This window comes from Saccopteryx leptura, chromosome 2, assembly GCF_036850995.1.
Source record: "Saccopteryx leptura isolate mSacLep1 chromosome 2, mSacLep1_pri_phased_curated, whole genome shotgun sequence".
NCBI classification, from domain to species: Eukaryota; Metazoa; Chordata; class Mammalia; order Chiroptera; family Emballonuridae; genus Saccopteryx; species Saccopteryx leptura.
Genome location: NC_089504.1, coordinates 367216669 through 367230626, shown reverse-complemented (window position 1 = coordinate 367230626; position 13958 = coordinate 367216669). Strand labels below are relative to the sequence as shown.

Here is a 13958-nt window from a genome sequence, read left to right as displayed (position 1 = left end):
AATTAGGAGAGAGAGGATAACAATGTGACCTAGAATGGTCAGAAACCTTTATAGAGAATATTGTCTTAGAGATGGCCTTCAAAGGTATATAGGGTTCAGAAAGACAGTGTGTGCACAAATATGAGACAGAATATGGTTTCAAATCTTAGCTCAACTATCCTCTTGGTGGGGCCCACCCTGGCTAGTCTATTTAAAACATCCCACAACTTTCCAGCTTTCCTGACCACCCCCACCCTTATCCTGCTTTACTTATTTTTCTTCATACCACTTACTTTCTCCCATATAATTTACTTACATGTTATGATTATTCATTGTCTATTTTCCCTCTGGTAAATATGAGTGGTACAACTTTGTCTACTCCCCACCACTGCCCCCAACAGACACACAGACATCTCTGAAGCACCCAAAACAGTTCGTGGTACTCATAAATGATGGATGAATGCTGAAATGGATGGATGACTTATTTAGGAAAAAAGAAGGAGACTGCCTAGGTAGAATGGAAATTTACTGTCACTTGGTGGTTAAAAGTTTGAAAAAGTAGTTGGTGACAGTGTGTGTAGAAGGCCTGGGAAAATATTTGGGAGGAGTGTAGATATTTTTCTGTATGCATGAGGTGAGCTATTGGAAGTTTTTGAGCAGAGGAGTGGTATTGAAAGTAGTATTTTAGAGAGATTAACCCCTTTGTGACTGTACATCTGTAAACCAGAGGCAGAGTCTCCTCTCCCTGTACAAAAATGATAGAAGCCCTGGCTGGTTGGCTTGGTGGTAGAGCGTCGGCCTGGCATGCAGGAGTCCCGGGTTCGATTCCCGGCCAGGGCACACAGGAGAAGCGCCCATCTGCTTCTCCACCCCTCCCCCTCTCCTTCCTCTCTGTCTCTCTCTTCCCCTCCCGCAGCCGAGGCTCCATTGGAGCAAAGTTTGCCCAGGCGCTGAGGATGGCTCTGTGGCCTCTGCCTCAGGCACTAGAATGGCTCTGATTGCGGGAGAGCGACGCCCCAGATGGGCAGAGCATCGCCCCCTGGTGGGCACGCCGGGTGGATCCCGGTCAGGTGCATGCGGGAGTCTGTCTGACTGCCTTCCCGTTTCCAACTTAAGAAAAATACAAAAAAAAAAAAAAATGATAGAAAGGTCATGAGAGAATGTTAACCACTTTGCACTCTTGAGAAGGATGGGAGGATAGTTTAAGCATTACTCTGCATGGATATCACTTTAATGCTTGATGGATTCCTTCAAAAAGGAGTGAAAGAGACAACTCACTTTTCCAGCTCATCCCAGAAAACATGGGGGTCTGAGCTCTTGTGCCGGATCTTCATCATGTGCTGCACCAGGCGGATGGAGCGGTTATAGGATTTGTCCAGTTCGCTGATGATGAACAGCAGATCTGAGCTGAGGGCCGGCACAGCTGCATACTGCCACAGCAGAACTGGCAGATACATGACCATGGCCAGGGCCAGCAGGGAGTAGGGGAGGGCCTGTAGGGTGAGAATAAGCTGAGGAGGGGGGTCCAGGGTGTTGGGACCTAGTGGAGAGAGCTCTGAATTGGGGGACTTCTGCCTGAGAAGGGGAATGAGCTATCACAGGCCTAGCACCTAAGGCTCTGTTGACCTGGCTGAATATAGTGAGACCCAGGAGAGAAGGGCTGGTGGCTCTCTGTGCTCCCCAGCTCGGCTTTTCTGATCTGGGGTCTGTGTAGGATCCCAGGAAGGAGAGAGGCAGAGGCAGAAAGAGGGAGAGTTGTGGGGAGAGAGAAAGGAAGGAAGGGGGTAAGGGGGTGGATAGGGCAGAGGAGTGGGTGGGTAGAGAGAGTGGGAGGACTCCCATTTCCCATGCATGTTAGCCTGGGTAGCTAACCAGAAATCATGGCCAACAGTGGTCATGGCATCCCAGGGGAGAATGTCTTTATTTTCAGTTTTTCACATTTCTTTGTTTCAGGTTCTTTCTCATCACCACATATCTAGAGTCCATAGCTTTTATGGTCCAGCCAGGAGCCCCAACATTGCTGACTTTCACTTAGATCCTCTAGAGGAGAAGTCAAATCTCATTTCCTCTTCATCCCCCTCTCATGTGCTACCTGAGGTAAGGGACTTTTCCTTATGTTCCTCATTATACTTACCACACCTAACCAGGCTGGGACCACTATTCTGCCCACAATAAAAACTACCTGTAAAGGCATTTAAAGCTACATTTGTGCTCTGTGTTTAACATGCATTGCTTCATTTGATCTTCACAGGGTACTATCAGGTAGGTAGTACTATTGTCTGTTTTACAGGCAAAGAAACTGAAGCATGAAAATATTAAGTAACCTGTACAAGGTTTTTGTTTGTTTGTTTTTTGTTTTTCAGTTGTTTTTTTTTTTTAAGAGACAGAGAGAGAGTCAGAGAGAAGGATAGATAGGGACAGACAGACAGGAACAGAAAGAGATGAGAAGCGCCAATCATCAGTTTTTCGTGGCGACACCTTAGTTGTTCATTGATTGCTTTCTCATATGTGCCTTGACCGTGGGCCTTCAGCAGACCCAGTAACCCCTTCCTTGAGCCAGTGACCTTGGGTCCAAGCTGGTGAGCTTTGCTCAAACCAAATGAGCCCGCGCTCAAGCTGGCGACCTCGGGGTCTCAAACCTGGGTCCTTCCGCATCCTAGTCCGATGCTCTATCCACTGTGCCACCGCCTGGTCAGGCTGTACAAGGTTTTACATCTAGTAGATGAGTGAGCGGGACTTGGAACTTGGCAGTCTGGTTTTGGAGCTTATTAACTGCTTGACTTCAGCTTCTCTGGACTAGGGGTGATTTGTATTTTAGAGGAGAGTAAAAAAAAGAGGGAGAATACATTTGGTTGCATCTAAAAGGAGGAGAAAGGTGTATGTGTGTGTCCCTGAACTAAACAAGAGAAACACGTTGGGAAAGGTATATTAGACTATAAGAAAAAACTAGAGCCCTTTTATGCCTATTTAAAAAAATGACATTTCTTTAAAACAAACTCTTCACCCCTAGAGATTTTGACTCTTTTCTGACATGAATTCCCTCTGTACTATCTTGAAGTTTTTGCCTTCCAGATCCTGCTTGAGTGACAGAGACCTTATGAACTCTGCATTAAGTCTCTGGTTTTGTCTGAGTCCTAGAACTGCAGTGTTTTGAGGCCATATAAATTGTCATAACTACAAAATGTTTATGAGTGACTTCTGATTAAATATTGTGAATTGGACATGTATATGACTTTTGCTCCCTCACAAAGCCACATTGGAACAACAATAAAGGGATAAAAATAGACTGTCCTATAAGGACAAATAAAACAGGAGAGGAGACAAGAGTAACAAACTGTTGAAAACAAAAGCAGTTGAGTGACAAAAGATGCCAGCCTGTGGGTGGGTGAGGAGTTGAAGACAAGAGAGCAAGCATGGTGTTTTGCACCCCAGAACCAGAGACTCAGGAGTTAGAGATGCCATGTACATCTGAAAGTGGAGGTGCAGGTAGAGTTAGAAACAGGAATATTGAAAACCCAGCCCTGCAGATTCTGTAACATGATAGACTCAGTGACTACTCTGTTCTTCCCCTGGCAGAAGGCTGTGGTGTACTTCTCAGAAACATTAAACCAGAGAGATTCTGCACTTGGGTCCATTGAGGGCAGGGACACTATACTGAGAATAGGGAGGAAGTTAAATGAATACTGAGACCTGCATCTGAGTCGACATCAGCTCCACCCTGCCCCCTCTACACAAATTAAGGATCAATCATTCCCTTGAGAAAACTGACCAGCTAAGCATAAGGATTGCAGAGGCGTATATTTGAGGTTTTCCCAGTGAAGTGGCCCAAGGGATCGCCTTAAGCTAAAGACTGCTAGTCATCAAGCTTCATCAATCAGCACAAAATTTCCAATCAGATAAAAGTGGGAAACCAAAGATTACCAGACATTTGAAGAGTGCCTGAAATGTGAAAATCAATGACCAACACATGAAAGGAGAGGAATGGCGAAGAGGCAAGAGAGAATGTAATGATGCAGTCCAGTCCCACCCCACTCAGCCACACCACTGTCCTGATTGAGTTCCAGCAGCCCACTTACCTTGTGAGGCCAGAGCGATTTCATCTTGGACTGGCCAGGCTCATCCTGTTCATGGTGAACCAATGAGTCCCAACAGGAGCTGTCCACATAAGCAGCCTGTCGGACGCTGAAGTTACTGGGAGAGAAGCAGCTGATGGGAGACCCTGGAGCAGAAATACAGCCTTGAGAAAGCCCTGATCCGGAGTGAGGGATGGGAATCCAGGGGACGTTCAGCTGCAGGCTTTCTAGGAGGCACCTCTAATTTTTGTACCATGCCCCAGTTTCTGGGTTTGGTAAGCCCATGTCACTGTAGGACAGACGTAACAGGACAGCCCTTTATTCTTTGACTCAGGCCTGCCCATGCACTGACTTGCCTTTGATGTCTGCCAGTTTTGTTTTGTTTGTTTTGTCTCTGAGCTCCCCCTGGACTCCCAGACAGGCAGGCAGCAGAGGGTCAAAGGGTGGGAGATAGGGGTGTGGATGGGGACGTCGGGGGCGCTTCCTGCACTCTTGCAGTTTGACACCAGGCTTGCAGTTTCATAATGATGTCTCCTTTCTGGGCGAGCTGACACCTCTTGGGTTCTAAAATTTAGAGGATTCATTGCCTGGACCTCTGCATTCAAATCAAGAAGAAAGGTGGACGACTAGTGCTAGAAAGAAAGTGGGCTTAGAAGGAGATCTCTCGTTTTTGATTTTCCCAACATTCTCTAGAAAGAGGCAGAAGTGGGAACCAGTACTCACCTGAGGGTAAATGAAGAAGCAGTGGGAGGTTGACACACTTCCTTGGGAAATGTAGTGAGTCAGAAAGACAGAAATCCCAATTATTGGGAAGTCCATCTCTTCTTTCATAGAGGTGGCAGATTTTCTGAGTTAAGCTATCACCTATAACACTACATACATGTGTTTGTTAATGTTTGTGTGTGTGTAGAGAGGAAATGGATTTATTAACCTATGACATGCCAAGGGCTGTCAGACAGTTAACATATGTTCTTAAGTCAGTAACCCTGGAGATGGGGAGTAGGGAGAAGGCTGTAAGAAGATAAGAGACTCATCAAAAACATGGATGACCAAGACCTTTACAAGTCCTAGGTCCCAAAAAGATGATAGGGTCCCCAATCTCCCTCATCCATATAAAAATTTTAAAAGTTTAATTATTGCAGTGGCATGAAGTACATGAATACTGAAATTTAAACTAAATATATTTTATTGCAAATTTTTAGAAATAACTTTCCAAAAATGTTGGTGCCTCTGCTTTGCTGGTCCTCTAAACTCATGCATAGTCAGTCTTTTGGGTAATGCCCAGGCTAGTCATAACACCTAGACAGTGTGGGAGCTGCCTTACTTCAGAACCCATTAAAGAGTTGAAACAAAGTAGAGGCCCCTATGCACTGGGTCTTGGAAGCCACTTACCGGAGGAGAACTCCTGGGCAAACGCCAGGGACATCAACAGCAAGGGGAAGCCCACAGCTGTGAACTTGACCATGCGATCCAGGGGCAGTTCCAGTCGCAGTCCTTTGAGGTGGGGGCCCCTGCGGTCAGGCAGCAGGGCATCTGACAGCATGTATTCTGCAGCAGTGTGTGCGAGTGACATGCTCCTGAGCTTTGGGGTGCAGATGTGGCAGGAGGGGTCCCAGGATAGTAGAGTGAGGAGATGGTGGCTTCAAGCAGCTGGCTTTGAACAGATAGTGCCTGCAACCATAGCCTCGCGGACATCTGTGCCAGGAACAGGCGCTGGCTTTCTAAATAACTGGCCAGGCCCTGAACCAAACACCTGGTAATTAGAGGGAGGCATAGCTTACTTGGTCCTCACTAGAGGAGGGTGGGGTATCAACTGGGACTGGTGCCAGGCTGCTCTCTGGATTGTCCTTGAATAGATGGAGGTCTGTGGCTTTACGCTGCCCTCTTATTAATAAAGTATTTTTGGTGGGGTGGTGGAGAGAAGGCAGGCTATGGAGCCATGCCCCCCATGTAATTGGTGTGGAGTTTGGGTGGAGATTGCTTAAATGTGTTGGAAGTCCTCATTTTGTGGTTTGAGGTAGGGATGGGGACCCCAAGACTCAGCTAGGATTGTTACTCCTCCATAGTATTCTTTGTCCCAGTAATGAGATTTGCTTTAGGTTCAGGCTCTTTCTAAGAAATGATTCTATATTTGGTGTTAAATTTCCTTCCCTGCCTCATATTTACTCTCCCATCTTTTTTTTTTTTTTTTTTTTTTTTTTTTAATTTTTTTTTTTATTTATTTATTCATTTTTAGAGAGGACACAGAGAGGGAGAGAGTCAGAGAGAGAGAGAAAGGGGGAGGAGCTGGAAGCATCAACTCCCATATGTGCCTTGACCAGGCAAGCCCAGGTTTTTGAACCGGCGACCTCAGCGTTTCCAGGTCGACGTTTTATCCACTGCGCCACCACAGGTCAGGCCCTCCCTGCCTCATATTTACAATTGCCATATACTTACAATTTTTTTAACCCCCTTCGTTCTTTAGAAAACTGAGGGGTGGGTGGTAGTGTTGAATAGTGGAAAGAACACGACATTTGAAATTTGGAGAGAAAAGTCTTCCACTGGAGACCTAGGAGTACTTTTTGTTGTTGTGTGACTTAAAAAAATTTTTTTAATTAATTTTAATTTATTGTGTTAACATGAATTCATTGTTGTGTGACTTCTGAAAGCCACTTTGGCTCAGTATTCTCATCTATCAAATGGCATTATGTTATAATCTTACAAGATTGAGAGGAATGATTAAAGTATCAATATTATGTGTGAAGGTTTTTTTTTAAAACTGTAAAGTGTAGGAGAAATGTCAACTCTTATTTCCATTTGTATGGGGTTGGGTCAGTGGGACATAGGGCATCTGCCCTGAGAGGCCCTGATCTTGGCCTTCACACTGGTCCCCTTTGGCTATGGCCTTCCCACAAGACAAGGAGTCCATGGGGCCAAGGGAATATACCTATTCAGAGTCTATTGCCCGTTCTAGGCTACGCTTCCGGCTGCTGGGATGCTTTATTTCCATGCCACATGGCCTCAGCCTGTTCCCAGGGTCTGTCCAGGCCTTCCTTTTCCTTAGGTGCATCCTCCCAGGGGCAGATCTTGATGCTGGTGTGCACCCCTCAAATAAGGAATGGCTCCTTGTGGGAATTTGGATGAAATTTAGAAGTCCTGGGATGCCCACACATGCAATTATGAGACTTCTTGCAATGTGGGGACTTAGCTGGATTGGGAAGAAGGGAGCTGGGGCTTCTGAGGATTCTAAATTTAAACCTGGCATTCCTGATCATTATGAAGGGGTATGTAGTGTGTCTAAATATGTCAAAGTAGGCAGATAGAACATATTTTATTGAACAGTTTTCTAGCTTTATTTATAACATTTAATTTTTAAGATATATATAGTCTGTGGCCCTCTATTTGAACTGTTTTTCCTGGGCCCACAAATGAGAGGGCTAGGCCTGCCTCTCTTCCCATCTCCAGGCTGGAGGCCAGATCTGATTCAGAGCTGCCCTGTGTGCTGACTGGAGTGACCCAGGCATGGGAGCAAGAGAAGGGGTTCTTTATTTTGTTTCCCGTTAGTCTCTCCACACTCTATTCCTGTCTTTTCATTATGTGTGTTTTTGCCAAATGTTTATTATTGGTTTCTATTCATGCATTTTCTTTTGATTTTTAAAAATAGTTTACATTTTTACCAAAGTATATAAAACATACATTCATATGCACATAAGTGTACAGTTCAATCAACTTTTATCTGATCAGGAAACAGAATGTTACTAATACCACAGAAGCCACCTTTGTGTTCTTTTGTAATAAATATTATTTCCCAAAGGGTAACTTCTAACAGCATAAATTAGTTTTGCCTCATTATACTTTATGGAAATAGAATCATATGTATATACTCTTGTGTTGGGCTTCTTTTGCTCTACGTCATATTATGAGAATCATCCATTTTTGCCTGTTTTTGTACTTAATATAAATCAGTGGTAGTCAACCTGGTCCCTACCACCCATGAGTGGGCATTCCAGCTTTCATGGTGGGCGGTAGCAGAGCAACCACAGTATAAATAAAAAGATAGATTTAACTATAGTAAGTTGTTTTATAAAGATTTATTCTGCCAAACAGCAAAAATCCAACATAAAGTACTTGGTAAGTAATTATTATTATATGCTTTAACTTGCTATAACTACCCTTTATAAATTTTATAAAGTAAAGTTACTTCCCTACTTTATAAATCACCATTACTGTGGAACCAGTGGGCGGTTAGAAAATTTTACTACTAACAGAGATATAAAAGTGGGCGGTAGGTATAAAAAGGTTGACTACCCCTGATATAAATTGAGTCATATGTATGCATTTTTTGGTTCTGAATTCTCTGCTCATCCTATTTTTGAGATTCATTCATGTTGTGCAAATCAGATTTTGATTCTTTTTATTGTGCAGAAATACAACAATTTGCCTATTCACCAATTGATGGACAATTGAGTTTCTAGTTTCTGGTTAATGTGAACATTCTACTTTGTATCTTATGGTGAATATGTATATTCATATATATGCAATATGTATGCATTTCTTTTGGCTATATACCAGTGAGAATTAGTATATAGGGATTGCTGGGTCATAATGTTCATCTTTATTAGTTTTAAAAGAGGTTGTATTAGTTTATATATATATATATATATATATATATATATATATATATATATATATATATATATTTTTTTTTTTTTTTTTTTTTTTTTTTTTTTTTTTTTTGTATTTTTCCGAAGCTGGAAACGGGGAGTGACAGTCAGACAGACTCCCGCATGCGCCCGACCGGGATCCACCCGGCACGCCCACCAGGGGCGACGCTCTGCCCACCAGGGGGCGTCGCTCTGCGCCGACCAGAGCCACTCTAGCGCCTGGGGCAGAGGCCAAGGAGCCATCCCCAGCGCCCAGGCCATCCTTGCTCCAGTGGAGCCTTGGCTGCGGGAGGGGAAGAGAGAGACAGAGAGGAAGGAGGGGAGGAGGGGTGGAGAAGCAAATGGGCGCTTCTCCTGTGTGCCCTGGCCGGGAATCGAACCCGGGTCCCCCGCACGCCAGGCCGACGCTCTACCGCTGAGCCAACTGGCCAGGGCCTATATATATATTTTTTAATAATTTCTTTTTTTAAATATGGTTAACATTGTTTTTTAATTTTTTTTTTATTTTTTACAGAGACAGAGAGTGAGTCAGAGAGAGGGATAGACAGGGACAGACAGACAGGAATGGAGAGAGATGAGAAGCATCAATCATTAGTTTTTTTTTTTTTTAATTCATTTTAGAGAGGAGAGGGAGAGACAGAGAGAGAGAGAGAGGAGAGACAGAGAGAGAGAAGGGGGGGAGGAGCTGGAAGCATCAACTCCCATATGTGCCTTGACCAGGCAAGCCCAGGATTTCGAACCGGCGACCTCAGCATCTCCAGGTTGACGCTTTATCCACTGCGCCACCACAGGTCAGGTGTATTAGTTTATATTTTATCAACAGTCTTATTTGCTCTATATTTTTATCATTATGCTTTTGCAATTAAAAAACACTTTATCCATTTTGGAAAGTATGTAGTAGAATTGGATTGAGGTTTTAACTTGCATTTTATTGATGGTGAATGCAGTTGGCCACCCCAACCACATTGATGCATTTGTCAAGTGTATGCTCAAGTCTTCCTGCTGTTCTATTGAGTAGTCTCTTTTTATTATTTATTTTCAGGAGTTCTTATATTCTGCATGTGATACCATTATCAGGTGTTTTTTATATTTTTTCCATTCTGTTGGTTGGCTTTTCATTCTTTTAATGGTATCTTTTAATGACCATAAATTCATAATTTATATGTGGTCATTGTATCAATTTATTTTCTTTTAAGGATAGTTCATGTATGCTATTTAAGAAATTTTTGGTTATTCCAGTGTCCTAAAATTTTTCCTAGCTGTTCTCTAACATATTTTTTAGTTTATCTTTATCCTGTATATCTGCAGTCCATCTGGAATTAGTTTTTTAACCTATGGTATGAGGCAGGAATTAGAGTAGAGTAGGGGTTAGATTGGGATGAGAGAGATTAGAGACCAAGGATAAAATATCCATACCTGTAGAGGCCCTGAATAGGAAAATAAAACAGGGACAGAGTTCAGTGCCCTAAGGCAAAGGCCACAGTGACTTTACTAACAAAAGTACTGACCACAGCACAGTAGGGTTAGAATGAGCAATTCTGATTAATCAGTAGGTGGGGACATTTAAACTATTTGCTTGCCCTTTAATCTGCTCTAAAGAAGTTCCCTTTCCTGGCTTCCTCATTCTTTTCTTCTCATTCTCTGCTTCCTGACTTCCTCATTCTTTTTTTTTACAGAGACAGAGAGAGAGTCAGAGAGAGAGAGATAGGGACAGACAGACAGGAATGGAGAGAGATGAGAAGCATCAATCATTAGTTTTCATTGCGACATCTTAGTTGTTCATTGATTGCTTTCTCATATGTGCCTTGACCAGGGGCCTTCAGCAGACCAAGTAACCCCTTGCTCAAGCCAGTGACCTTGGGTCCAAGCTGGTGAGCTTTGCTCAAACCAGATGAGCCCGCGCTCAAGCTGGCGACCTGGAGGTCTCGAACCTCGGTCCTCCGCATCCCAGTCTGATGCTCTATCCACCGCCTGGTCAGGCTGACTTCCTCAATCTGGTCTCTGCTTCTATTTTGTGTGTATCAATAAATTCCTGTAAGGACTGGGGGTCAGGGCCGTCTTGTGAAACCTGTATAGGGGATTGTGAGGTGGTCTCCCCTAGGTTCCTTGGTGTACACCATGTGGTCACTAAGTAGTTATTGTCTCCATGACACACCCTCATATTCCCAATTTCTATGAATGTGAATGTTGGACAAAGAAGATAGAGAAAAAATTTATTCATTTAAAATATGATACTGGAGGAGAACTCTACGAATACCCTGGACTGCCAGAAAGATGAACAAGTGGGTCCTAGAGCAAATGAATTCTGAAACATCACTGGAGGCAAAAATAATAAAACTAAAACTGTGTCCTACTTTAAGCACATCATGCGATAGCAGGGTTATTTGAAAAATATAATTATGCCAGAAAAAATAGAAGGCAGCAGGGAAAGACAAAGACCAAACATGAGTTGAATCAACTCCATAAGGCAAGCCATAGGCACGAGTCTATAGGAGCTGACCAGGGCTGCTGAGGGCAGAACATTGTGGACATCACTTATTCATAGAGTTGCCAGCTGTTGAAACTGGCTCAATGGAATGTAGCACACACAAGGCCTAGGGTCAAGATACATGTGAATATTGTCGTGGTAAGGTACCAAAGAATAGAAAATTAATATTAATATTTTAATAAAATAGTTAGGTTTCTTGCCCTCTCCTTCCTGAAGAGAATAAAAAGAAAGGAATGTGAAAATTTCCTAGCTTGTAGAAACTTACGGTATAGAAAAACCCCTTTTATTAGGGAGCTCAAAGGGCATTTTATAATTTGGGCTAAGCATACAGAGAGATTTTGTGAATATGATTTTATACTTGTGTGTGATTTGCACCAAGTCAGGATAAACAACAACATTGTGTTGTAAAGAGATTTTGTGCTGGGGAGACTTAGATTCCCCTTCCTCCACCCCTGTGAGAAAACTGGGGAAACACCTAGCCAGGTGTGGGGAGGCTGGGGAGAGATAAGGCAAGCCACTTTCCTTTCTCTTTCTTTCTTTTTTAATGGGTCATTTGCAGGCGCTTAATCCCCTGGCGCCATGTAAATTACCGCTCCCCTCCTGAAAAACATGTGATTGATGTATGATATATACCTCTAAACAAAGGAATGACAAATGAACACTAAAAAATTGGGAATATCATCTAATATGTTTTTTTTTCTTTTTCTTATTCCAACTTGGCTAGAGTAGGTTGAAGATACAACCACCTACTCCCAGACTCAAACTGAATTTACAGCTAAATTTACTGCAACCAACGTGAATAACCAACTGAAGCTGAACTGAAATAGTATAACCAATGTTATGCAGGAGAAGCCACATAGAGACTGGCAAGAAAGACAGAGATGCTGAAAGGGCTGCTCCCATGCCCAGGTACCCTGGATGCAGCAGCAAAACTCCCTTTCCCAAGGAGTGGGGTTCTCCACCCCAAAGAGTGGAGGTAAGAAGTGATGAAAATCAGAGGAAGTTGACTTGGCCTGGGTCACCCAGATGCTACCCACAGAATGGAAGGGAACCCTTCCATTGTTACAGTACCAGAATGAGCAGTGCACTCTCTACATGCTACTTCTGGTGCAGCCACTCTTCCATGTTTGGTCCTGTAGAGGGGTCTGCAGGCTGCAACTGGCAGTGACTTTTGGGACGTTCTCTCTAGGGCGGTGTTTCCCAACGTGGGGCCCATGCCCCACAGGGGGGCAATTCGATAGTTAAGGGGGGCAATTTGAAAATGGACTCGACATGACTTTAACTCTTTCGCCCCGGGCCATTTAAATGCAATGCTAGATATTGGTGCCAAATTTAACAAAAAATGCAATTCTTAAATAATTGCGGTAAATAATTATTAAGTATAATTTCGTTTGACTAGACCAAAATATCAACTGGGTGATTGGCGTCATCAAGTAAACTTCGTCCTGGGTTCACCGCGGAGCATGCCATCTGCCGCGGGGAACCCCGGACGTTTTAAAAACTCGCTAAACAATGCACTTATTCTCACCTAATTGGCCCATCGCAACTTCTGTAGTGTTTCACATCATTCAGTTGGTGTTAATTTGAAATAAGTGTCAGTCAAAACTGTTGTAAAAGCTTGTTGATTTAATAAATATACATATATATATTGTATAGATATAATTGGTAAGTATTTGATTTTATTTTTATCAATATTAAACTCTTTATTAAGTACTTCTTGCATCAGGGCTAGAGAGCACTAATATTTTATAAATATTATTGGGGCTATAATAGTGCATGCATGACAATTTTAATTTTAGAAGCATAACTTTCCAGAAAATTTTGTCAAGTGGAAAAAATATAGATACCTTTTGATTTGCGGTGGTAGTGTAGTAACTGTGTTATATACATTTAAATAAATATGAATTTTTAGTATACGTTTACTCTATGTCACATTGAATATATTTTAACACATATTTTAATATTAGTTTTTAATTGATCTTATTTTTATTTCTTATAGCCCATAGTAAAATGAGTGGTGCAAGCAAGAAAAAAACTCATCAATATTCGGAGGAATATTTAAAATTTGGGTTCATACCCGCTGTTCACGATGAGCGGATTCCTTTTTGTCTTTTATGCCAGCAATGCTTGACCAACAAATCAATGAAATGAGGTCATCTTGAGGCGCATTTGAAGGCGAAACATAGTGCTCATATTAATTCAGATTTGAGTTACTTTAAAACTTTAAAGAAAAATTTTGAAAAAAGAACAACATTAAAGTCTCTATTTACTGCTCATACTTCAACTAATAATCGTGTTCTTGAGGCTAGTTATCAAATTTCTTTATTCATCGCTAAAACTGGAGAAAATCACACTATAGGAGAGAATTTAATAAAACCGTCAATATCAGCATTTCTTAAAACGGTTCTTGAAAAAGATGACAAAGATGTAAAAGCTATGCCACTCAGTGACAATACTGTTAGCAGAAGAATAGACGAAATGAGTGAGGATATTGGAAAACAACTTATTGAAAAGCTGAAAACAAGAAAATTCTCCTTGTAAATGGATGAATCAACTTTGAGAGACAGTGAGGCAGTATTGATAACTTACGTAAGATATATTGATAAAGGACATTTTGCTGAAGAAATGTTGTTCTGTAAAAGATTAGAAAGCACCACTACCTCCAAAGATATATATAATAAGCTAAAAAACTACTTAGATGTCAATGATATACCAATGAAAAATATAACATCTTGTGCTGCAGATGGTGCTCCCAATATGATGGGCAAGAAAAAT

At 42.2% G+C, this 13958-nt stretch overlaps 1 protein-coding gene and 1 long non-coding RNA gene across 3 annotated transcripts in view; one reads left to right on the top strand and one right to left on the bottom strand.

Moving 5' to 3' along the window:
• PANX3 (pannexin 3) overlaps positions 1–5625 on the bottom strand; it is a 7111-nt gene extending 1486 nt beyond the window's left edge. The window contains exons 1-3 of the mRNA XM_066365102.1: positions 5445–5625; positions 4056–4198; positions 1258–1472 (exon numbers count right to left, since the gene is read on the bottom strand). Of these exons, the coding sequence (XP_066221199.1) occupies positions 1258–1472; positions 4056–4198; positions 5445–5625 (539 nt within the window). The remainder of the gene's footprint in view (positions 1–1257; positions 1473–4055; positions 4199–5444) is intronic.
• Positions 1–13958, top strand: part of LOC136392682 (uncharacterized) — a 23307-nt gene extending 9349 nt beyond the window's left edge. The window contains exons 2-4 of one of the 2 annotated variants that reach the window (XR_010748968.1): positions 1933–2076; positions 11908–12159; positions 13183–13958. This is a non-coding gene — a long non-coding RNA (uncharacterized lncRNA). The remainder of the gene's footprint in view (positions 1–1932; positions 2077–11907; positions 12160–13182) is intronic. The other variant, XR_010748967.1, reaches the window with a different exon arrangement.